This window comes from Bubalus bubalis, chromosome 10 (genome assembly GCF_019923935.1).
Source record: "Bubalus bubalis isolate 160015118507 breed Murrah chromosome 10, NDDB_SH_1, whole genome shotgun sequence".
NCBI lineage: Eukaryota > Metazoa > Chordata > Mammalia > Artiodactyla > Bovidae > Bubalus > Bubalus bubalis.
The window spans coordinates 24,523,287-24,549,449 of NC_059166.1; the positions used below are offsets into that span (position 1 = coordinate 24,523,287).

Below are 26,163 nucleotides of genomic sequence, written 5' to 3' on the forward strand. Positions count from 1 at the left end.
TCCAGTAAAATGCAATATTTCAGCTTTCCTAAATGCTTTGATTAATTAATTTAAAGTAGTGGACTAGCTTAGATCATATGCTTAATTGTGGCATTTTGAAATTTTTTGAAAAAAGTTAGACTGAAAATGGCATTCCATTATGGGTTAAATTGTATAGAATTAAAAAAATTTTTTTACTGTTTTGTGGTTTGGGAGGATTTTTCACATGCATTATTTTATATAATTTTTACTGTAAGTCTAATGACAGGCATGGCTTATATATATATTTTGTCAAATATCTTAATCAAGTATCACAGTTATATAAATGAAATTTAAAGCTAATTCTTTTTTAACTTGACATCCACTGCTCTGGTTACCTCACCTCTATTCTAATAGTGTTAATAAAAAGAAAATGCTGGAGATTTGATCCTTCTATTGTCATCCTTTTGTTACTTTGGTTTCGTTTACATTTGCTTGTAACTGAGATTTCTGAAATGTGACCAGGACTCAGTAGGTGGCGCTAATGAGACATAAAATATTGAATTGTCAACTCAAACCAGTCCATCCTAAAGGAAATCAGTCCTGAATATTCATTGGAAGGACTGACGCTGTATCTGAAACTCCAATACTTTGGCCACCTGACGCGAAGAACTGACTCACTGGGAAAGACCCTGATGCTGGGAAAGATTGAAGACAGTAGGAGAAGGGGATGACATGAGATAGTTGGATGGCATCACCGGGTGCATGGACATGAGTTTGAGCAAGCTTCAGGAGTTGGTAATGGAAAGGGAAGGCTGGTGTGCTGCAGTCCATGGGGTTGCAAAGAGTCAGACATAACTGAGTGACTGGGTTGAACTGAACTGACTGAATTGCCAGTTAAGATACATTGTAGGTTATAGTGTTTTTTTTTTCTGTAGTGTTAGTTGCTCAGTCATGTCTGACTGTTTGCGAACCCATGGACTGTGGCCCGCCCGGCTCCTCTGTCCATGGGATTCTCCAGGCAAGAATGCTGGAGTGGGTTGCCGTTCCCTTCTCCAGGGGATCTTCCCCACCCAGCAATTGAACCCGGGTCTCTTGCATTGCAGGCAGATTCTTTACCGTCTGAGCTACAGGGAAGCTCCCAAAGTCGCTCAGTCGTGTCCGACTTTTTGTGACACCATGGGCTATACAGTCCATGGAATTCTTCAGGCCAGAATACTGGAGTGGGTCGCCTTTCCTTTCTCCGGGGGATCTTTCCAACCCAGGGATCCAGCCCAGGTCTCCCACATTGCGGGCAGATTCCTTACTGAGCTGAGCCACAAGAGATATTGTAGGTTAGTGATGAGTATTTAGGGGATAAAGACACGCTAGTAGTCAGTCCTGAGTCTTATTTGAGGAGTGCTGATGCCACATCAAATGATTTTAGAGATTATTCAATCCCCACTTGATGTTGAATTTGAAGATAATATTTTTTTGTTTACTTCATAACATTTGAAAAAAAGAAAGCACCTTCTTCTACTGAAAACTAAGCCAAGTAGTTTGCCTGTATAAACTACTTCCGATTTATATGCCATAAGAGGGGAAAACATCAAATCACACTGTGGTTATTCCTTTAAGCACAAAATATGAATTCAGGTGAAATGCTTGGGAGCTACTAACTCCTAAGAAATTATAATCCTACTTATTTTTGAGACATATCTGGCAGATTATTTATCAGTTTCACATTCAGGTCAAGCGTTCCAATTTGGGATTATTTTGTTTTCTTTTGTGGTTCTACCAAACATTTAGAATGAAAACCTAATGTACTATAGTAATTCAATTATCTTTGTGGAATAAGAAATACTATTTAGTTACCAGGAATTGAAATATTTACTTGCTCTGTCAAAATAATAATTTTACACAAATTCCTTGTGTGTTAGGTAGCGCCATGGTGATTTCTGAGCAAATTATTTCAGAGATATCTCACCAAGAGACAAACAGGTTTATCTTTAAGTAGAGTTTACTTAGGACATACTAATGCATATTCTTTGAAGTCATATTTCTACACAGATTAAAAGGTTCCTGACATTTTCTGGTACCCCAAGTTTTTTCAGTCTTCATTTTTCCCCTTCATATCCAATCTCATTCCAATTCTATGTCCTAATTGGCATAAAATGAAATTTTTGTGAATCCCATTTGAAACCAGCAGGTGGATAAAACTATTTCACTGAAGTTTCTTCTGAATAAGGTGAAGACACTGCTACATAAATGGCAATCTCAGTTAAGTTCAGTCTTTCAGTCATGTCCAACTCTTTGCGACCCCATGGACTGTAGCATGCCAGGCTTCTCTGTCCACTAACTCAAACTCATGTCCATCAAGTTGGTCATGCCATCCAACTATCAAATCCTCTGTCATCCCCTTCTCCTCCTGCCTTCAATCTTTCCCAGCATCAGGGTCTTTTCCAGTGAGTCAGCTCTTCTCATCAGGTGGCCAAAGTATTGAAGCTTCAGCTTCAGCATCTGTCCTTCCAATGAATATTCAGGGTTGATTTCTTTTAGGATTGACTGGTTTGATCTTGCAGTCCAAGGGACTCTCAAGAGTCTTCTCCAACACCACAGTTTTAAAAGCATCAATTCTTTGGCTCTCAGCTTTCTTTATAGTCCAACTCTCACATCCATACATGACTATTGAAAAAACCATAGCTTGGACTATATGGACCACTTTGACTAAATGGCAGTCTAGTTAATTTTTTTTACAAGTAACATTATTAACTGGAAAACTCACAGAAATCACATTATTTTAACACCATACAAACTTTTTCTCATTAAGAAAATGACTTATTTTTTTTTGTTTTTAATCAACAAATCAGAAATCGTAACAGTTGTATTTATTTCTCCTTTCCAACAGAAATAACCTCTTCCTAGGTAGTAGATTTTGTTGCGTATATTGATGTAAATCAAAGAACATACATAGTAAGTTCAGGGTACAAGTCCATGGGGTCGCAGAGCTGGACACGACTGAATGGCTGAGTGCACACAAACATGAAAGTGAAAGTGAAGTCGCTCAGTTGTGTCCGACTCTTTGCGACCCTGTGGACTGTAGCCCACCAAGCTCCTCCGTCCATGGGATTCTCCAGGCAAGAATACTGGAGTGGGTTGCCATTTCCTTCTCCAGGGGATCTTCCCCACCCAGGTATCAAACCCAGGTCTCCCGCATTGCAGGTAGACGCTTTAACCTCTGAGCCACCAGGGAAGCAAAACCAATACCCATTAGCATTTTTTCCTATTCCCATTTCCCCCCAGCTTTCCAGTCCTAGGCAGCTTTTCACCTCTATAGATTTGCCCTTTCCGAACATTTCATATAAATTTCATACAATCCATTTTATATAAATGGAATCATACATTGTCTGGTCTTTTATGGTTAGCTTCTTTAACTAGCATAGTGTTTTCAGTCTTCATGGGCATTGTGGCAGGTGTCAGTACTTGATTCCTTAACGCAAAATAGGAATATTATTGTATGGATAGATCACATTTTATTTATTCATTGCTTGATAGACATTTGAGTTGTTGCTACTTTTTGGTTATTATGAATAAAGCTATGATAATTTGTGTATTGTGTGTTAGTTGCTCAGTCGTGTCCGACTCTTTACAATCCCAAGGATTAAGCGTGCCAGGATCCTCTGTCCATAGAATTCTCCAGACAAGAATACTGGAGTGGGTTGCCATTTCCTTCTCCAGGGGATCTTCCCATTCAAGGGACTGAACCTCGGTCTCCTGCATTGCACGCCGATTCTTTACCATCTGAACCACCAGGGAAGCCCCTAATTTGTGTATAGGTATGTGTTTTTAATTCTCTTGTATATATACTTAGGAGTAGAATGCTGGGTAATATGGTAATTTGTATAATCTTTTGAGGAATAGTCAGACTGTTTTCCACAGTGAATGCACCGTTTTTCATTTTTCTAAGGATTTGAATTTCTCCACATCTTTGTCAACACTAGATTTTGTCTTTAGTTTTTAAATTTTATTTTATTCTTTGCTGCATCACTCAGCTTATGGGATATTAATTCCCAGACCAGTGGTTGAACCTGGACCCTCAGCAGTGGGAGCACAGAGACCTAGCCACTAGACCACCAGAGCTTCCTGATGTCTTTATTTTTTAATCATAGTGATCCTAGTGAGTTTTTCATTGTGGTTTTGATGTGCATTTCGCTGATGATTAATGATGTTGAGCATCCTTTCATGTGCTGATCAGTCAATTATATATCTTCTTTAGAGAAATATCTCTTCAGATCCTTTGCGCATTTCTAAATTGAGCTATTTATCCTTTTATGATTGAATTATAAGGGCTCTTTATATTTTCGAGGTACAAGTCCCTTTTTAAATATGTGGTTTATAAATTCCATTGTGTGTATCATCTCACTACTTTCTTGATTGTGTTCTGCAAAGTACCAAAGTGATGACCCTTTTTCATACCTGATTTTGGTAATTTTTTCCTTTTTTATTGGTCAAACTAAAGGTTTTTCAGTTTTATCTCTTTGAAGAACAACTTTTAAAAAATTGAGGTAATGTTGATTTATAACATTATATAAGGATGATAAATCTGGTTTAGTACTGCCATTTTATCTTTTTATATGATTGTAATGTATTTCTTTTGTCTCTTTTTCCTTCCTTTTTTGGCCTGCCGTTTTAATCTGGTGGTTTTCTGTTTCCTGTTTTTATGTTTTGTGTCTCTGCTCTAGATTTGTGTTTTTTGGTTACCATGAATTTTGTGTAAAGTGTCTTGTAGATAATATAGTCCCTTTTCTGCCAATAATACCTTATCTTCATCTTCTTATGTGGGGTTCCATCCTTTTCCTCTTCCCCATTTTTGTGGTCTTAAATTATCCCTTTTTATGTTGTGAGTTTGTTACCAAACTGAACTAATTATAGTTACTTTTACTGCTTTTTTTCCCTTTAACCTTTTACTACAATTAGGTTTTAAACAACCTATTCTGATATAGAGTATTACTGTTTGTCACTCTCATCTTACTCAAAGTTTTGTGTCGTTTTTTCCCTTTCCATTTCAGATAGAAGAGCTACCTTCATTATTTCCTGTAAGGCAGATCTGTTAATAGCATCGATGAACTCTCTCAGCTTTTGCTCCTCTAGGAACACCTTTATTTCTCCTTCATATCTGAAGTATAACTTTGCTGTGTATTCTTGGCTGAGAGGTGTTTTTTTTTTTTTTTTCTCTTCTAATACTTTCAATACTTTGAGTGTATCATTCCAAAGTCTCTTCTGACCTGTAGAGATTCTGCGGAAAAAATTCTGCTGATAGTCTAATGGAGGTTCCTCATATTCTTTTTTCCCTGACCGCTTTTAAAATTATTTCTTTGTCATTAACTTTTGAGAGCTTTAATATAATGTGTCTTGAAGAAGATATTTCTGATTTTAGGCAATTAGATGTTCTCTTAGTTTCATGGACTTGTATCTCCAGTTTCTTCCCCAGGTTTAGGAAGTTCTCTGCTATTATTTCTTTACATAAGCTCTCTGCTCTCTCCTCTTTTCTCCTTCTAGGGTATCCATTGTTTTAACGTTGCCCTTCCTAATGAAGTCAGATAGTTGTCACAGAATTTCTTCATTTTTTAACATCTTAATTCTAAATCTTCTACTTGTATCATTTCTAGATTTCTTTCTTCGAACTCGCGAATATTCTCTACCATATGGTCTCTCTTTCCAGTGCATTCTAATGTTTCATCTCATTTATTGAGTTCTTCAACTCTGGAATTTCTGTTTAATTTGCTTTTAGAATTTTAATCTCTTTAATAAAATATTCCTCATATTCATTAACTTTATTCCTGAGCTTACTGAACATCTGAGTTTTCTTGTAGCTTATTGAGTTTGTTCATGGTGGCTGTCTTAAGTACTTTATCAGTTAGATCATAATAGTCTATGACTTTAAATCTAGTTTCTGAAGAATTGTCTTTTTTTGTGTGACTGTCATGTTACCATGGTTCTTCATGGCACTTAATGATCTGTTCCTCTTCTGGGGCGAGAGGGAGCCCTGTGTTCTTGGCTGCTCCCACTTGGAGAGGGGCAATGTCAGTCTGAGCTTAGTGTGGGGATAGAAAAAAAGGATTGAGTCTCAAATGTCAGAGTTTGGATGTTTTCACTGATTTAGTAGATAATATTGAAAGATATTTTTTAATTGCTGTATGTGTCTTGAAAAATTTCTGGAGACATTAGGTGATTATTTATGTTTGTTTATAATTTTCACCAATTACAGGGGTTTCACAGGGTGAATGTCTGTGATGTCATTCCAGACATAGTCCTCCCATCCTGGGCTACTTCAGCTTCTATTTGTAATAATATATCTAAAATCCCTGTTTGATTTGGAGCACAAGCTCCTTCCCACTATTTTGTTCACTCACATTGTCTTAACAGTTCTTCCCTTTGGAAGAGATTTAGTTAAAGCTTCTTTACCAGACTGAGAAGCTTGCTATCATTTGCCTTCTCCCTAAAATAAGATATCATGGGGCTGAATATTTTTGCAAGAAGCTTTTATCCTTTGAACATCTCTTTTCATTAAAGGTGAATTCTGTTTGTGCTGATTTCTCTGTGCCTAGTCTCATTTCCTGTAATGGTGTCTTTGACAGGGTAGTCCAGTTTTGTTTTATCTCCCATATATGTCGTATTCATTGTATGCTAACTGCCTGAGTGAAACTAGGAAACACATTTACACAGAAATGTAGACAAGACAAACTCATGTGGTAGTGATCACCCCCAAATATACTTTTATTTGTGTGTGCCTGTGGGTCTCCCTGGAGAAGGCAATGGCAACCCACTCCAGTACTCTTGCCTGGAAAATCCCATGGATGGAGAAGCCTGGTGCGCTGCAGTCCATGGGGTCGCTAAGAGTCGGACACGACTGAGCGACTTCACTTTCACTTTTTCACTTTCATGCATTGGAGAAGGAAATGGCAACCCACTCCAATGTTCTTGCTTGGAGAATCCCAGGGACGGGGGAGCCTGGTGGGCTGCCGTCTCTGGGGTCACACAGAGTCGGACATGACTGAAGTGACTTAGCAGTAGCAGCAGTGGGTGTCCCATAGGCCACCATGGTTACAGGTGATGTGGTCTCCAGTATTTGGGTCCTTTTGCATTCCTCATGGATTCATCTGCTTTAATAATCTTAGATCTGGTACAGATTTTGTCAGATTTATACCTAAGTATTTTATTTTGGGGGTGCTAGTATAAATGAAATTCTAATTTTTAGTTAAAATTCCACTTGTTTATTGCTGGTATATAAAACATAAATTGACATATATTAACCTTGTATTCTGCAACCTTATTATTATAGTGCGAGGAGCTGTTTTTTGTTGTTGAATTTTTGGATTTTCTACATAGAAAAATGCCATTCTCTAACATGGACTGTTCTAGTTCTTCCTTCCAAATCAGCATGCCTTTCATTTTCTTTGCTTTTCTTTTTTTCTATTGCAGTCCTAGAACTTGTAGTACAATGTTGAATAAAAGTGATGAAGGAGGACATCCTTTCCTTGTTCCTGACCTTAGTGGGAAAACTTCTAGTTTTCAATCTTGGTAGAATTTTCTTCATGTTTCTTCTACCTGGGATCTACTTTCTCCAAATTTGAAAAATTTGGGGCTGTTATTTCTTCAACTATTTAGAAACCTTTTCCTTTGTTTCCTGTCCTTTGATGACCTAATTACAGATATATTAGGTCACTGAAATTTTTCCAGAGTGCTCTGATACTTTATTCATTGTTTTCAGTCTTTTTCTTTCTGTACTATATTATTTGATCAGCCATTAATCCTATAAAGCTTTCCATCACAAATATTGCCTTTTCTTTTACATAAATTCCATATATGTATTTTTATACTCTCCATGTCTCTCCTTACAATTTAGTTTCCCTCTTCCTCCTCAAACTCACAAAATAAGGTTTTACTAACATTTTAAATATTCATATCTACTTATATGTTGTCTGTGCCATCATTGGCGTAGTTTCAGTTGACTGAATTTTGTCCTTATTTTTGGTTGTGATTTCCAACTTATTTGCATGAGTTTGAAACAGCAAGAAATATTTATATATAGTTCTGAACAGTATTTGTTCAATTTAAGGCAACGAAATGTGTGATATATACATTTTAAAAACACTGAAAATGTCAGTATTAAAAATACACCCTTCAATTATATAGAAATCACATTTTTTTCCAGGCAATTTTATTCTCTGGGAACAATGCAATACAATAGACTTTGAAGTCAAATATAATAAACTTCAAAATAGTTTTGAAAGAAACTTCAATATAGTTTTACTAGTGATTTATGAAATTAAGCAAGTTATTTTGTCTGTGTGAATTTTGATTGTTTCATATGTAAAATTAAGATTCAAACTTTATACACATTAAATTAGATATGATGCTGAAGAACCTAATGATTTCAATAAAAATGTCTGTCCTTTCAGTAGTATTTATCTCTGATAATATTGATTCTATACAAACAAGACAACACTCATGTACCTATATGTAACTTGTGATGTATTAAAATAATTCATACATAATGTAATAGATTTGTAACATATTTTAATAAAATATTAGGACAGTCATCATTATTTACACATTTATTATACTCTTTACTTCCACAACCCAAGCCTTTGAGTAAATGCATAAGGATTCACTTGAGTGGAAAAGATCAATAATTCAGATGCCTTATTTCTGCAATTCTAGGCAATTGGCTATTTTTTTTTTTTTTTTTAATTTTATTTTATTTTTAAACTTTACATACGATACTGGAAATTGGCTATTTTTTAATCCAGTTTTAGACTAGACATTTTTCTTGTCTAAATCATTAATATTGTCCAAATACAATCAGAAGAGAATAAAACTATGCATAGAGCAATTTAAACTACAATATATTTTCATATAAAATAGGCTAAAATGGATAGTTGCAATTTGAAAGGCTGAGAGATTTCAGAGTTTAGACGATTGGTTTTAGTTTACTTATTTTGCATAATGAGATTGGATGCTAAGTAAAAACTTAAATAACAAGATAAAATTCCTAGAGACATTTTCAACTTACATGTAATATTAATTGCTTTGCTATCTATGATATATAAAGTTCATTAACACATATTCAAATGTATTATATAAACATTCTATTTAGCTAACTTCAGTAACAGACTGTTTTAAGTAATGAAATCCAAGAAGAGTATAATTAGGACTTGTAACTGAGTTAGAAAAATATAAAATTGATTATAATGCAAATGTTTACCTTGTCTAATTAAATTATGATAATTAAATGCTATTCTTGGTCAGCAATATCTGAAAAAAATTACTTAAATTTTACAAATGGCTTGGCACATTTCATCACATTAGATCATTATAGGCAGTCCTTGACCAATTTTGTTGTTATCATACAATTTTATCCTTTAATCAAGAACTAGCCAAATGTTTATTTCCTAATGTGAAAAGTGTTACTTAGTTAACTTCAGAGCTGTGCCACTTCTGAAAGGTTTACATTAGACTCAAATGGTGTGAATTTGGGAAGTTATTTTGTTCTTTGTGACATTCTATTTAAAACACTGTATCAGTATCAGATACATATTGAGTATATACATAGGGGTGAAATTGCTCAGTCATAGACATGCAAAAGAAGAAAAAGAGCCAAGATGGCGGAGGAGTAGGACGGGGAGAACACTTTCTCCCCCACAAATTCATCAAAAGAGCATTTAAACGTCAAGTAAATTCCACAAAACAACTTCTGAATGCCGGCAGAGGACATCAGGCACCCAGAAAAGCAGCCCAACTCTTCGAAAGGAGAGAGAAGAAATACAGCTTCATCCACCAGAACATTGACACAAGCTTCCCTAACCAGGAAACCTTGACAAGACACCTGTACAAACCCACACACAGCGAGGAAACGCCACAATAAAGAGAACTCCACAAACTGCCAGAATACAGAAAGGACACCCCAAACTCAGCAATTTAAACAAGATGAAGAGACAGAGGAATACCCAGCAGATAAAGGAACAGGATAAATGCCCACCAAACCAAACAAAAGAGGAAGAGATAGGGAATCTACCTGATAAAGAATTCCGAATAATGATAGTGAAATTGATCCAAAATCTTGAAATTAAAATGGAATCACAGATAAATAGCCTGGAGGCAAGGATTGAGAAGATGCAAGAAAGGTTTAACAAGGACTTAGAAGAAATAAAAAAGAGTCAATATATAATGAATAATGCAATAAGTGAAATTAAAAACACTCTGGAGGCAACAAATAGTAGAATAACAGAGGCAGAAGATAGGATTAGTGAATTAGAAGATAGAATGGTAGAAATAAATGAATCAGAGAGGATAAAAGAAAAACGAATTAAAAGAAACGAGGACAATCTCAGAGACCTCCAGGACAACATTAAACGCTACAACATTCGATCATAGGGGTCCCAGAAGAAGAAGACAAAAAGAAAGACCATGAGAAAATACTTGAGGAGATAATAGTTGAAAACTTCCCTAAAATGGGGAAGGAAATAATCACCCAAGTCCAAGAAACCCAGAGAGTCCCAAACAGGATAAACCCAAGGCGAAACACCCCAAGACACATAGTAATCAAATTAACAAAGATCAAATACAAAGAACAAATATTAAAAGCAGCAAGGGAAAAACAACAAATAACACACAAGGGAATTCCCATAAGGATAACAGCTGATCTTTCAAAAGAAACTCTTCAAGCCAGGAGGGAATGGCAAGACATACTTAAAATGATGAAAGAAAATCACCTACAGCCCAGATTATTGTACCCAGCAAGGATCTCATTCAAATATGAAGGAGAAATCAAAAGCTTTTCAGACAAGCAAAAGCTGAGAGAATTCTGCACCACCAAACCAGCTCTCCAACAAATACTAAAGGATATTCTCTAGACAGGAAACACAAAAACGGTGTATAAATTCGAACCCAAAACAATAAAGTAAATGGCAACGGGGTCATACTTATCAGTAATTACCTTAAACATAAATGGGTTGAATGCCCCAATCAAAAGACAAAGACTGGCTGAATGGATACAAAAACAAGACCCCTACATATGTTGTCTACAAGAGACCCACCTCAAAACAGGGGACACATACAGACTGAAAGTGAAGGGCTGGAAAAAGATTTTCCATGCAAATAGGGACCAAAAGAAAGCAGGAGTAGCAATACTCATATCAGATAAAATAGACTTTAAAACAAAGACTGTGAAAAGAGACAAAGATGGTCACTACATATTGATCAAAGGATCAATCCAAGAAGAAGATATAACAATTATAAATACATATGCACCCAACACGGGAGCACCGCAGTATGTAAGACAAATGCTAACAAGTATGAAAGAAGAAATTAACAATAACACAATAATAGTGGGAGACTTTAATACCCCACTCACACCTATGGATAGATCAACTAAACAGAAAATTAACAAGGAAACACAAACTTTAAATGATACAATAGACCAGTTAGACCTAATTGATATCTATAGGACATTTCATCCCAAAACAATGAATTTCACCTTCTTCTCAAGCGCACATGGAACCTTCTCCAGGATAGATCACATCCTGGGCCATAAAGCTAGCCTTGGTAAATTCAAAAAAATTGAAATCATTCCAAGCATCTTTTCTGACCACAATGCAGTAAGATTAGATCTCAATTACAGGAGAAAAACTATTAAAAAATCCAACATATGGAGGCTGAACAACACGCTGCTGAATAACCAACAAATCACAGAAGAAATCAAAAAAGAAATCAAAATGTGCATAGAAACGAATGAAAATGAAAACACAACAACCCAAAACCTGTGGGACACGGTAAAAGCAGTCCTAAGGGGAAAGTTCATAGCAATACAGGCACACCTCAAGAAACAAGAAAAAAGTCAAATAAATAACCTAACTCTACACCTAAGCAACTAGAAAAGGAAGAAATGAAGAACCCCAGGGTTATTAGAAGGAAAGAAATCTTAAAAATTAGAGCAGAAATAAATGCAAAAGAAACAAAAGAGACCATAGCAAAAATCAACAAAACCAAAAGCTGCTTCTTTGAAAGGATAAATAAAATTGACAAACCATTAGCCAGACTCATCAAGAAACAAAGGGAGAAAAATCAAATCAATAAAATTAGAAATGAAAATGGAGAGATCACAACAGACAACACAGAAATACAAAGGATCATAAGAGAGTACTATCAACAATTATATGCCAATAAAATGGACAACGAGGAAGAAATGGACAAATTCTTAGAAAAGTACAACTTTCCAAAACTCGACCAGGAAGAAATAGAAAATCTTAACAGACCCATCACAAGCACGGAAATTGAAACTGTAATCAAAAATCTTCCAGCAAACAAAAGCCCAGGTCCAGACGGCTTCACAGCTGAATTCTACCAAAAATTTAGAGAAGAGCTAACACCTATCCTGCTCAAACTCTTCCAGAAAATTGCAGAGGATGGTAAACTTCCAAACTCATTCTATGAGGCCACCATCACCCTAATACCAAAACCTGACAAAGATCCCACAAAAAAAGAAAACTACAGGCCAATATCACTGATGAACATAGATGCAAAACTCCTTAACAAAATTCTAGCAATCAGAATCCAACAACACATTAAAAAGATCATACACCATGACCAAGTGGGCTTTATCCCAGGGATGCAAGGATTCTTCAATATCCGCAAATCAATCAATGTAATACACCACATTAACAAATTGAAAAATAAAAACCATATGATTATCTCAATAGATGCAGAGAAAGCCTTTGACAAAATTCAACATCCATTTATGATCAAAACTCTCCAGAAAGCAGGAATAGAAGGAACATACCTCAACATAATCAAAGCTATATATGACAAACCCACAGCAAACATTATCCTCAATGGTGAAAAATTGAAAGCATTTCCTCTAAAGTCAGGAACAAGACAAGGGTGCCCACTTTCACCATTACTATTCAACATAGTTTTGGAAGTTTTGGCCACAGCAATCAGAACAGAAAAAGAAATAAAAGGAATCCAAATTGGAAAAGAAGAAGTAAAGCTCTCACTGTTTGCAGATGACATGATCCTCTACATAGAAAACCCTAAAGACTCCACCAGAAAATTACTAGAACTAATCAATGACTATAGTAAAGTTGCAGGATATAAAATCAACACACAGAAATCCCTTGCATTCCTATACACTAATAATGAGAAAACAGAAAGAGAAATTAAGGAAACAATTCCATTCACCATTGCAACGGAAAGAATAAAATACTTAGGAATATATCTACCTAAAGAATCTAAAGACCTATATATAGAAAACTATAAAACACTGGTGAAAGAAATCAAAGAGGACACTAACAGATGGAGAAATATACCATGTTCATGGATTGGAAGAATCAATGTAGTGAAAATGAGTATACTACCCAAAGCAATCTATAGATTCAATGCAATCCCTATCAAGCTACCAACAGCATTCTTCACAGAGCTAGAACAAATAATTTCACAATTTGTATGGAAATACAAAAAACCTCGAATAGCCAAAGCGATCTTGAGAAAGAAGAATGGAACTGGAGGAATCAACCTACCTGACTTCAGGCTCTACTACAAAGCCACAGTTATCAAGACAGTATGGTACTGGCACAAAGACAGAAATATAGATCAATGGAACAAAATAGAAAGCCCAGAGATAAATCCACGCACATATGGACACCTTATCTTCGACAAAGGAGGCAAGAATATACAATGGATTAAAGACAATCTCTTTAACAAGTGGTGCTGGAACTCTGGTCAACCACTTGTAAAAGAATGAAACTAGAACACTTTCTAACACCATACACAAAAATAAACTCAAAATGGATTAAAGATCTAAACGTAAGACCAGAAACTATAAAACTCCTAGAGGAGAACATAGGCAAAACACTCTCTGACATACATCACAGCAGGATCCTCTATGACCCACCTCCCAGAATATTGGAAATAAAAGCAAAAATAAACAAATGGGACCTAATTAACCTTAAAAGCTTCTGCACATCAAAGGAAACTATTAGCAAGGTGAAAAGACAGCCTTCAGAATGGGAGAAGATAATAGCAAATGAAGCCACTGACAAACAACTAATCTCGAGAATATACAAGCAACTCCTACAGCTCAACCCCAGAAAAATAAATGACCCAATCAAAAAATGGGCCAAAGAACTAAATAGACATTTCTCCAAAGAAGACATACAGATGGCTAACAAACACATGAAAAGATGCTCAACATCACTCATTATCAGAGAAATGCAAATCAAAACCACTATGAGGTACCATTTCACACCAGTCAGAATGGCTGCGATCCAAAAGTCTACAAGTAATAAATGCTGGAGAGGGTGTGGAGAAAAGGGAACCCTCTTACACTGTTGGTGGGAATGCAAACTAGTACAGCCACTATGGAGAACAGTGTGGAGATTCCTTAAAAAACTGGAAATAGAACTGCCTTATGATCCAGCAATCCCACTGCTGGGCATACACACTGAGGAAACCAGAAGGGAAAGAGACACGAGTACCCCAATGTTCATCGCAGCACTCTTTATAATAGCCAGGACATGGAAGCAACCTAGATGTCCATCAGCAGATGAATGGATAAGAAAGCTGTGGTACATATACACAATGGAGTATTATTCAGCCATTAAAAAGAATACATTTGAATCAGTTCTAATGAGGTGGATGAAACTGGAGCCTATTATCCAGAGTGAAGTAAGCCAGAAAGAAAAACACCAATACAGTATACTAATGCATATATATGGAATTTAGAAAGATGGTAACAATAACCCTGTGTACGAGACAGCAAAAGAGACACTGATGTATAGAACAGTCTTATGGACTCTGTGGGAGAGGGAGAGGGTGGGAAGATTTGGGAGAATGGCATTGAAACATGTAAAATATCATGTATGAAATGAGTTGCCAGTCCAGGTTTGATGCATGATACTGGATGCTTGGGGCTGGTGCACTGGGACGACCCAGAGGGATGGAATGGGGAGGGAGGAGGGAGGAGGGTTCAGGATGGGGAACACATGTATACCTGTGGCGGATTCATTTTGATATTTGGCAAATCTAATACAGTTATGTAAAGTTTAAAAAATAAAATAAAATTAAAAAAAATAAAATGCAAAGATAAATGATGAAAAAAAAATAAAAAAATAAAAAATAAAAAAAAAAAAAAGAAGAAAACCTTGGAATTCACTTTGAAAAATTGTTAATTTCTGCTCAAGTTGAACATTCTTAATCACTGTGACCTAGCAAATCCACATTGGAATTCAAATATGCACCAGAAAACAGGCACAATAATATTTTCAGAAACATTATTCAAGTTAGCTAAAGCTAGAAAGAATCCAAACGTCAAGCAACATTAGAAGGGATATTCAGACAATGGTATATTTATACTAGAATACTATACAGCAATGAAAAATGCTATAAACAAAAGCATGGGTGGACCTCACAGATATAATGTTGAGTAAAATAAGCTGGCTCAGAGTAAGTAGGTGAAAGTCACTCAGTTGTGTCTGACCCTGGGACCCCATGGACTCTCTATGATCCCAGAGGAGCCTGCCAGTGTCCTCTGTCCATGGAATTCTCCAGGCAAGAATACTGGAGTGGGTTGCCATGCCTTCTAGGGGGATCTTCCCTCCCCAGGGATCGAACCCAGGCCTCCTGCATTACAAGCAGATTCTTTACTATCTGAGCCACTAGGGAAGCCCAAGAATACTGGAGGGGGTAGCCTATCACTTCTCCAGGGGATCTTCCCAACCTAGGAATCAAACTGGGATCTCCCGCATTGCAGGTAGGTTCTTTACCAGCTGAGCTACCAGGGAAGCCCAGAGAAGTGTTTAACACATGGTTAGACACTTTATAATTCCACTTATATGATGCTCAAAAATAGGTAAACTTGTTTCAGATGATAAAAGGCAGACAACAGTGATTACATTGGGGGATAGTGGTTAGATTGTAGGTTCTGAATGGTGTATATCTGATCTGTACATTTAAGAATTGTGTACCTTCAGTTCAGTTCAGTTCAGTCTCTCAGTCATGTCCGACTCTTTGTGACCCCATGAATTGCAGCATGCCAGGCCTCCCTGTCCATCACCAATTCCCGGAGTTCACTCAAACTCACGTCCATCGAATCAATGATGCCATCCAACCATATCATCCTCTGTCGTCCTCTTCTCCTCCTGCCCCCAATCCCTCCCAGCATCAGAGTCTTTTCCAGTGAGTCAACTCTTCACATAAGGTGGCCAAAGTACTGGAGTTTCAGCTTTAGCATCAGTCCTTCCAATGAACACCCAGGACTGATCTCTTTTAGAATGGACTGGTTGGATCTCCTTGCAGTCCAAGGGACTCTCAAGAGTCTTGTCCAACACACAGTTCAAAAGCATCAATTCTTCGGTGCTCAGCTTTCTTCACAGTCCAACTCTCACACCCATACATGACCACTGGAAAAACCATAGCCTTGACTAGATGGACCTTTGTTGGCAAAGTAATGTCTCTGCTTTTGAATATGCTATCTAGGTTGGTCATAAATTTCCTTCCAAGGAGTAAGCGTCTTTTAATTTCATGGCTGCAATTACCATCTGCAGTGATTTTGGAGCCCACCCCAAAATAAAGTCTGACACTGTTTCCACTGTTTCCCCATCTATTTCCATGAAGTGATGGGACAGATGCCATGATCTTAGTTTTCTGAATGTTGAGCTTTAAGCCAACCTTTTCACTGTCCTCTTTCACTTTCATCAAGAGGCTTTTTAGTTCCTCTTCACTTTCTGCCATAAGGGTGGTGTCATCTTATTTCAATGAAATGTAAGTTAAAAAAACGATATGCTGACTATAGGAAAGAGTTTCTATCCTTGGAGTGAGAAAAGTGGATCAAGGAAGAAAAGTAGTGAGGGACTACCATTCATTTACTTCCTCCTTTGTCACTCCTTTTCTTTCCTAAATTCAGTTTGAGAGGATCAGGGACTCACCAGCTCAGCCCCCAAATCTTCAGAGGTTCACAAACTTCTGTCTGGGGGCTTTCTGCTTAGAGGCGGGTAAGGATGGATCTATAGAGGGAGGTCCCGCGAGAGAAAGGACTCGGAGCCCCTCCAATCCCACACAACACTGCAGGAACTGCAGGAACAAGAGCAAAGCTGTGGGACCAGCAAAGTGCCAACCGCACCGCTGCTAGTTCCTAGTGTTTCAGCGGCTGGATAGCGACAGGATGACTTCCTGCCTTCCCCGCGAAAAGTCTGACAGGTACTTCAATTAATTCCAGAGCGATAACTCTTTATTCACAAAAGGGTTATTCTCCGCTAGCTAGAAGCGAGGACAGTCCATTGAGGACTGGAACAAAGACTCAACTGCTTTGCTTTTTTTTTCTTTTTTAAATTCGGAGCCAGCAGGAGCCAACGCGCCCCTTCTAAAAGTGAAGGGCTGGAGCCTGTGGACACTTCTCACCCGCCGGGTCTCCCTGGGGACCAGGCGGTGTGACCCGATCCTCGCGGGAGGGAAGCTTGCCCTGGCGGGAGGGAAATCCATTCAGCCTAAGAGTGAGTTGCACTCTTCTGGGCACCTGGCCGCACGGAAACTCCAGTGAACTCTCCTGGAAAAGAGACCATGCCACCCGAGTCTCTTTCCAACCTCTCCCAGCCCGCGGGCGGGAATCGGAGCGGTTTCGTTCCAGGGATGTCGGAAAGGGATTTCCTACCCGCCCCGGACGGGACCACTGCGGAGTTGGTGATCCGCTGTGTGATCCCGTCCCTCTACCTGCTCATCATCACAGTGGGCTTGCTGGGCAACATCATGTTGGTGAAGATCTTCATCACCAACAGCGCCATGAGGAGCGTCCCCAACATCTTCATCTCTAACCTGGCCGCTGGGGACGTGCTGTTGCTGCTCACCTGCGTCCCGGTGGATGCCTCGCGCTACTTCTTCGACGAGTGGATGTTCGGGAAGGTGGGCTGCAAACTTATCCCGGTGATCCAGCTCACCTCCGTGGGGGTGTCCGTGTTCACGCTCACTGCCCTCAGTGCCGACAGGTAAGGGCAGAGGCCGCGGCCGTGGAGAGGGGCGGAAGTGTACCTGGGCAAGGAGGGGTAAGAGAAGGGCAGGGAGGAAGAGGGGAGAGGGGGAGAGAGACTCTATCAGAGGATTAGAGTAAAAGGAGTTAAAATGGACAGAGATGTGAAGCTTGAAAATAAAATAAGAAAATCATTATTTTAAAAATATTTGCATTAGTTTAAAATTGCACAGCCTCGCCTTTCCCTTCCACACACTTTGTTGTTGTTTAGTGGCTAAGTCGTGTGTGAGCTCTTGCGACCCAATGAACTGCAGCACCACCAGGCTTCCCTCTCCTTCGCTATCTCCCTGAGTTTGCTCAAACTCATGTCCATTGAGTCACACACACTTTGGGGATCTTCATTATCCATTTCATAGAAAAGCTATAGAATAGATGTGCAACAATCCTGTAGAAGCTTTTGGTGTGTCCCTAAAAACTTAGAGGTGCACTTTCCTTATTCAGTAGTTTAATAACCTGATAGATAAGACTGTCTGCCTTAATACCAGGAAAGTGTTTGATTTTGATTTTTTTTTCCAAATAAGGAGAAGACTTATTTCAATGACTAGCTAAATGCTGCTATTTATTTGAAGCAAAACATCTAGAATAGTACATGTTCTTCAGACATGACTTTATACATTCTTCTAGTTTTATTACCTGAAGTCCAGTGATATGATTTTTTTCCTCCTACCAACAGGTAAGATACTAAGTTTTAGTATCTTAAAACAGTGCTGGAAAATACATCTTTGATATAAAATCTTCTTTCCATATATTTCAAGAGTGGGAAAGGTCTGTTATTCTACCTTATGGATCAACTAGTTCAACTGTGTTATTTTTCAGATGAGGATATTGAAGCCCAGGCAGGCCTGGGAGGAGAATCCAGTCCTGTTGACTCTTGGTCCAGTACCCTATCCCAGACTCTCTACAATCGTGATTTGGGGAATTTAAGCAGGAAGAATATCTGGATGGGTGTGGGGAGAAATGTGTAATTAGACATCACTGCATGGAACCTGGTCAAATTTCCTTAGGAGTGGGTTGTTGACTTAAACTGTTTAGATAAACAATTTAACTTGAATGATTAAGGTGGTGTTCATGATCCTTCACTTTAATTTACATTTTAAATTATTAATGAAAAATGAGTCCATCTAAATTTCCTGGCATTTGTAAGAATACCTTTACATCACTTTGGCATTGAGAAGTTAATCTTCATTGATGAAAAGACAATATTCAATAGAAAGTTGAGAGCCATTGTCTTTTAAACCAAATACTACTGACCTTTTAGTTTGTGTAATGTATTCTTTCTAAAACCACATTCCTATAAAGATGGGTGACTTTGAGTAAGTTATGCATCTCATTTTGTTTCTATGACCATTTCTATTCAGTATTATCTTTTAAAACACTTTTTTGTATATCAGAAGAAAATGTGACTTTTTAGTTTAGTTGCCCTTCTTCATGGAATCCATTTTAATTAGAATGTGAAAAAATTCTTAGTGATTAGAATAAAACTTAACGAAGAGCTATCATTATAATAGTTACTCTATGCTTTCATTTTTAAAAGTGATATCAGTAGCCAGACATAGGGCTTGAGTTTATTTCATACTACTTTTCTCAATCTACTGTCTTGGAGATTGGAAAATTGACTTTGACAAAAGAGAAAATGCTATTCTTTATATATTTACTGACTTTTTTTAGTTTATGTGTATCACGTACTTTGTAAACATAGTGTGGGTACTTTAATAACAGCATAAAGTTGGTTGCCTCTTCTGTGTGGTCCAGAGCCTACTCTTGCTGCTCGGTGTGCATTTTGAAAATTTAAATCAAGGAACTGGAATTACTAGTGGTGAAATTACATAGTACATTCCAATATACGCTTCAAATGGTTTGGAAATGTTTTGTTACACGTTTACACTTCTGTTTTTCTTCCAGAACATAATAATCAAGTGTTGATTAGTAATTAACCTCCTCATACTTCATCTCACTGAACATTTTAATTTCTTGTGGATTTGGAGATAGGTGTAAGATTAATTGCCCTTAGTACTGTGCTAAATTTTTTTTTTTGTTTCTTATCCTCACAACACTATGAAATAGGCACTGTAATTATTACCATTTCAAAGTGAAGAAAATTAAGACTTGAAATTAAGCAACATTTCCACAACCTCACAGTGATGAAACCATTGTCTGAACCCAATTCAAAACCTGGACTCTTCATCATTAAGATGCGTTATTACTTTCCCTGGTATAAGAAATTCTTAATGGCTTTTCCTATTTAATAGCAGACTGAAAAGTTAAGTTTAACACATCATCATAATATACTACTTAACTCTGCAGTAAGCAATATTTGTTTAGCCATAATAATACTGCATTGACTATCTTGTAAAAATGTAATATATCTTACTAAATCAGGAAGTTAGGAATGAGAAGAATAAAGGTGGTATAAGAAAGAAAATCTTTAAATATCATAACAGGATGTCAAGAGCTAATGTCTGTAATATTTAATTCAAGAGACAATGGCAGAAATACATTTCTTGGATGTAAGGAGGTAATGATTTGAAATTTGTTTTAACTCAGGAGTGGGACCAGAGATGGAATGAGAGACTTCTAACTTTTCTTTGTAGCACTCAGTGCTCTCTGATTTGAAAAACAAACCAACCTATTTGAATGCATTCATCTGATAAAGTTTAGAAAAGAAGATACATTAGCTCATTCTAGTTACTGATTGTAATTCTTTCAGTTTTGGAAGAACATTCAGTTAATCAGAATAGGAGAAAGAAACTCATGCCTGTTGAGTTCTGCCACGTGCAAAGTCTGTATCGTGTTTGCAACTTCATTAAATTTGGAGTTGAAGCTGCTTGTTGTTGCTTTGCTTTCATTTCTGTATGTTTCTTGGGAAGACCTTCTAGATGAAAATGTGAACTGCCACTTTCCTGTTGAGGGTCTGGAAATGACACCTGGTGCAAGTCAGGAAGGAGAAAGACTATTTTATTGAGGTTGGGAGCTGCTCCTCTCCTATGGGCAATGGGATGAATTCTTACAGAACCTCAGAGGGAGACTTTATCTGCTTGTTTTGTAGCTTAAACTATTCTGACTTTTTGAAATATCAGACTAACTCAAACATAAATAAAGAGAAGGCACAAGATCATGGCATGGTAACTAACTGCTAGGTGCCAGGCATTGTAATAGGCACTCTGTACAGTTTTTCTAATCACAAAACGTTGAGGGAGATGTTTTTATCCCCAACTTACAGATGCAGAAAAAGATCTTAAGTGATATTCTAAAGGATATCAGAGATGAAATAACAATGCTAATCTGTTTGACTAAAATCACTTTTTTCTGTATTTTGTTAAAATCCTAGGTATATGGGTACCCTGAAATGCTTTTAAAGATAGATATAAGTAATTTGAGATTTACATATGATTTTGTTCTTTTTGCATTATTATTAACTTACTTAATAGTCATGTGTAATTGAATGAGGTGTTTAAGCTATTGTGTCCTGGAGTGTGGTTCATTTACCACTATGATGGTATTAGGTGGGAAAAGACTTCATGAGGTCTTGACATTAAAGAAATTTAAGCTATAAAGACAGAATGCTATTCCATTTCCAGTTCTTTCTATCCTTATGACTAAATTGGGGAGAAAACCCCAGTCTAAATTCTTCTCTGAGGTTTCTCAATGTCCTTAGGGGAAAAAAAAGGTAGGAGACCCAACCTCAGAAGCTCTAGAAAAGTATTCAGGTAAATTTTAATAATACTATTTTGTGAACATTTTATATTTTATGATTATGTGTTATCATACTTGCAGTAGTAATTGGAAATAAAATCATTTAATTAAAAATTTCAATATATGATAATACCTGCAGTATGTGTAGATGGACAAAATACTGGTGAAGGATGTAAGCAAATTATTGAAGTTTGGGAAATGACAATTTAAAATATTTTTCTCATCTTTTCTGTGCTCATAAGCAGTGGAATGACTTGTGGACAGAGAGACACCAGGGTTCTTAGTTATTCCACACACTACATTACAGCTTGGGAATAATGAGGTGTTGGCACCTCTCTCTGTTTAAAAAAACTTAAAATATTTATTTTATAGTGGAGTATAGCCAATTAACCATGTTGTGATAGTTTCAGATAAACAGCAAAGGGACTCAGCCATACATATACATGTATCCATTCTCCCCCAAACCCCCTCCCATCCAGGCTGCCACATAACATTGAGTAGAGTCCCCTGTGCTATACAGTCAGTTCTTGTTGGTTATCCATTTTAAATATAGTGGTGTGTACATGTCAATTCCTTTCCTTCCTCTCATCCTTAATCCTGGAAACCACAATTCATTTTTTTTTTTTTACATTACTAAGTGTAAAAAAAAATTTTTTTTCATTCTCTAAGTCTATTTCTGTTTTGTAAATAAGTTTATTTGTTATTTTTTAAAAATTCTTTATAAAAGGGAGGTCATATATTTCTCCTTCTCTGTCTGACTTTGTTAACTCAGTGTGACAATCTCTAGGTCCGTCCATGTTGCTGCAAGTGGCATTATTTCACTCTTTTTAATGGCTGAGTGGTATTCCATTGTGTATCTGTACCATATCTTCTTTATCCATTCCTCTGCTGATGGACATCTAGGTTGCTTCCATGTCTTAGTTATGGTAAACAGGTTGGCATCTTAGTAAAATCTCTCTGTTTTTTCCTTTCTCTTTTTAATTTTTCTTTCTTAAGAGAGTAATTTGAGATGTACTGTCTGCCCAGGTACAGAGCCATTGTAAACCCCATGGATATCCAGACATCAGGGGCAGTGCTGTGGACCTGCGTGAAGGCCGTGGGCATCTGGGTGGTCTCCGTGCTGTTGGCTATTCCCGAAGCCATATTTTCCCAAGTGGCACGCATTGGCAGCTTGGATAACGGCAGCTTCACAGCGTGTATACCCTATCCTCAGACGGATGAATTACATCCAAAGATTCATTCAGTGCTCATCTTCTTGGTCTACTTCCTCATACCACTTGTTATCATAAGTGTTTATTATTATCACATTGCAAAGACCTTAATTAAAAGTGCACATAATCTTCCAGGAGAATACAATGAACATACCAAAAAACAGGTAAGCTCTGTAGGTGTGTATGTTGAGGGCATGCTGGTGAGAAGCAGTCAGTGCTATTTTGAGTTCTAGTTCATGGGCTTTCAATACCAGGAATGATTAGAACAGTAAAAGGACACTGGGACATGCAGTAGCCTGAACTAGAAGGGATGTTGGAGACAGGGGTCTCTATTATCGTGGCCATGTCTCAGCAGTCCGTGGGGTCGCTACGAGTCGGACATGACCGAGCAACTTCACTTTCACTTTTCACTTTCATGCATTGGAGAAGGAAATGGCAACCCACTCCAGTGTTCTTGCCTGGAGAATCCCAGGGATGGTGGAGTCTAGTGGGCTGCCGTCTATGGGGTTGCACAGAGTCGGACATGACTGAAGCGACTTAGCAGCAGCAGCAGCTTAGCTAAAGTCCACTGAGGTCCAATTTATCTGACACCTGAACATGCCTGTTAGAATGTCTCTGATGGCTTTTCTTTACATGCAAATGTTTATGCAAAGAAACACATAACAAACCAGAAAAAATTTCACATTTTAAGTATGTGTGTGTACTAAGTTGCTTCAGTTGTGTCTGACTATTTGTGACCCTATGGATCTTCCTGACACAGGGATCAAACCCAGGTCTTCTGTATTGCAGGTGGATTCTTTACCATCTGAGTCACATTTTGAGTATATATTTATTCAATTATTGTTTCTTCTCCCATTAGCCCACAAGGGATGACAGAAAGTCTGGGGGAAGTTTACATCAGAAAAGGACTAGGACACTACCCGGGGACGGGGGGTGAGGTTTGGTTAGAACACCAAAGCAGGAGACTGGGAACAGAGGGCCTCAAAACAAGAGTGAAAGGGAGCAGAGGGCGGGCTGGTGCCAAGGTCACACTTGGTCTAATTCAACTTTATAGCTTTTCCAATAAGTAAATAGTAAATAAATGTATACTGCAGTGAAATTCTGGCACCTAGGCTCAACCTGCTATGGAGGCCCATGCTTAGTAATGGAAGCTTCACATTCACTTTCCTAATCCATCCAAGTTGTCTAATTGATGCTACTGGACTATATCCAGAGCACCACATTCTGCTTCCTGATCTAGACTCCTTCTCACTTACACTTTTGTTTATCATTCACCACTACTTACTCCCCAGTGTCAGATCTGTTTTAATCCTAAATCTTTCCAGACTTCCCTGGCATATTCTAGTCAATTACCAATAGTTTTAGCTCAGAAAATATCTTGTCTACTATAAATTTCTTGGTAAATTATGTCTTCACTTTCATGTTGCCTTATTTAAATATTCATACAAATTAGACAAATGTGAGCTAAACTTGGGGCTCTAGATGTTAGAAAATGATTTTTAGATTTAAAAAGATTACTGTCTCATATTTGAATTTTGTCTATTTATCACATTCCTGAAGACCTTCCTATAAAACACTAAACATACTAGGTGAATTTTATGAAAAGAAAGTGTTTTTATTTTAAGGGTATGTAGTCTAACATAATAATGTTTATAGAAATAACAGTTATATCAGATGGTTTTGATTTATGAGAGGCTGGAGTTTAAATTAAATTTCAAGTTTTTTTCTGTGTGTGTGTGGATAGGATTTTTAAAAAGTCATGCCCTATTTCAATAGATCAACTTTTCTTATTTAAAATACTTTGATTTAAAATTTTTTAAGCTTGAATTTATTCTGTGGTTTTTTTAATTCAATGAGTTTAATACAAACAGAAATGATTTATGTTTATAGTGATTGTGATAAGGCTTGAAGCAAAAGGAAAAGTTAAGAAATTTTTAAGATCACAGTTTTAACATGAACGTAGCCTTTTATAAACTGTCAAACATTTTAAAGTGAAAATAGTGAAATGACCAAAATAGGCTACATCAAATTGTTAAAGTCATTATCTTGGCAAGGAAAATCGTTTTTGTGCTTTTGGGTGCATTTGCATGCTATGGCTGAGTTTTACATCTTTCGAACACAGTGTGTTTTAGAATGTGGCTGCCTCCATTTTCATTTTAATCAGAGGGACTATTTCTTTATATTTGCAGATGGAAACACGGAAACGCCTGGCCAAAATCGTGCTGGTCTTTGTGGGCTGCTTCATCTTCTGTTGGTTTCCAAATCACATCCTTTACATGTACAGGTCTTTCAACTATAACAAGATTGACCCGTCTCTAGGTCACATGATTGTCACCTTGGTTGCCCGGGTTCTGAGCTTTTGCAATTCCTGTGTCAATCCATTTGCTCTTTATTTGCTCAGTGAAAGCTTCAGGAGACATTTCAATAGTCAGCTCTGTTGTGGAAGGAAGTCCTATGGAGAGAGATCCACCAGCTACCTACTCAGTTCCTCTGCAGTGCGCATGACCTCCCTGAAAAGCAATGCTAAGAACGTGGTGACCAATTCTGTATTACTAAATGAGCACAGTGTGAAGCAGGAAATGGCACTGTGATTTTGTCCATTCAACTCACTACCTGAAAAGAAAGTACTCTTGTATTTCTGTTGAGTAGAACAGAACTGAGCTATTATTTTTCTTAGCAAATCTCAGCTAATTCATTAAAGGATTTCACAATTGACTCAGAAAACGCAAAACAAACATTGTTACCATTTTTCTCTGAACAAGACTTTAAATGACATTAAAAATGTATGTATCCCTCACATTAAAAGTGATTCAAAATGCAACTCTATATTTGTATAAGTCAATATTACTTCAAGATTGAAGTTGTTTCTAGAGCCAACTCTAGGGCATTTATTTTGAATTTGTTTTATTTGGGAGCATGAAATAAATTTTTTTTTTTTTACTCAATGATCTGGTGAGTGTAATAGTCAAGCTCCAAATATTTGAAATACAAGTCATTTTTTTCCTGGTGAATTTTACTCATTACTAGTGCATGTATGTATATCCATTGTTTGAGTAAATTAATAGAAAATTCAAAAGGTGGAACAAATCTTTGTGCAATTAATCATAATTTATAGAAATAATTTATATCTGTAACTTCTAAGCATGTGATTAAAAGGTGTGAAGACATTTGTATTATAGTGAAATAGATATCATCTGAATATGATTTGAATATAAAATGGGCATCATATGTCCCAAATTGTTA

General features: G+C 37.2%; 1 protein-coding gene across 1 annotated transcript; it reads left to right on the forward strand.

Moving 5' to 3' along the window:
- Positions 1-17,197: 17,197 nt before the first annotated feature.
- Positions 17,198-25,744, forward strand: NMBR (neuromedin B receptor). Its single transcript, XM_006066163.4, has 3 exons — positions 17,198-17,975; positions 22,736-23,084; positions 25,110-25,744. Exons 1-3 carry the CDS (start codon positions 17,554-17,556, stop codon positions 25,509-25,511), a joined length of 1,173 nt encoding a protein of 390 aa, XP_006066225.1. The 5' UTR covers positions 17,198-17,553; the 3' UTR covers positions 25,512-25,744.
- The last annotated feature ends 419 nt before the right edge of the window (positions 25,745-26,163 follow it).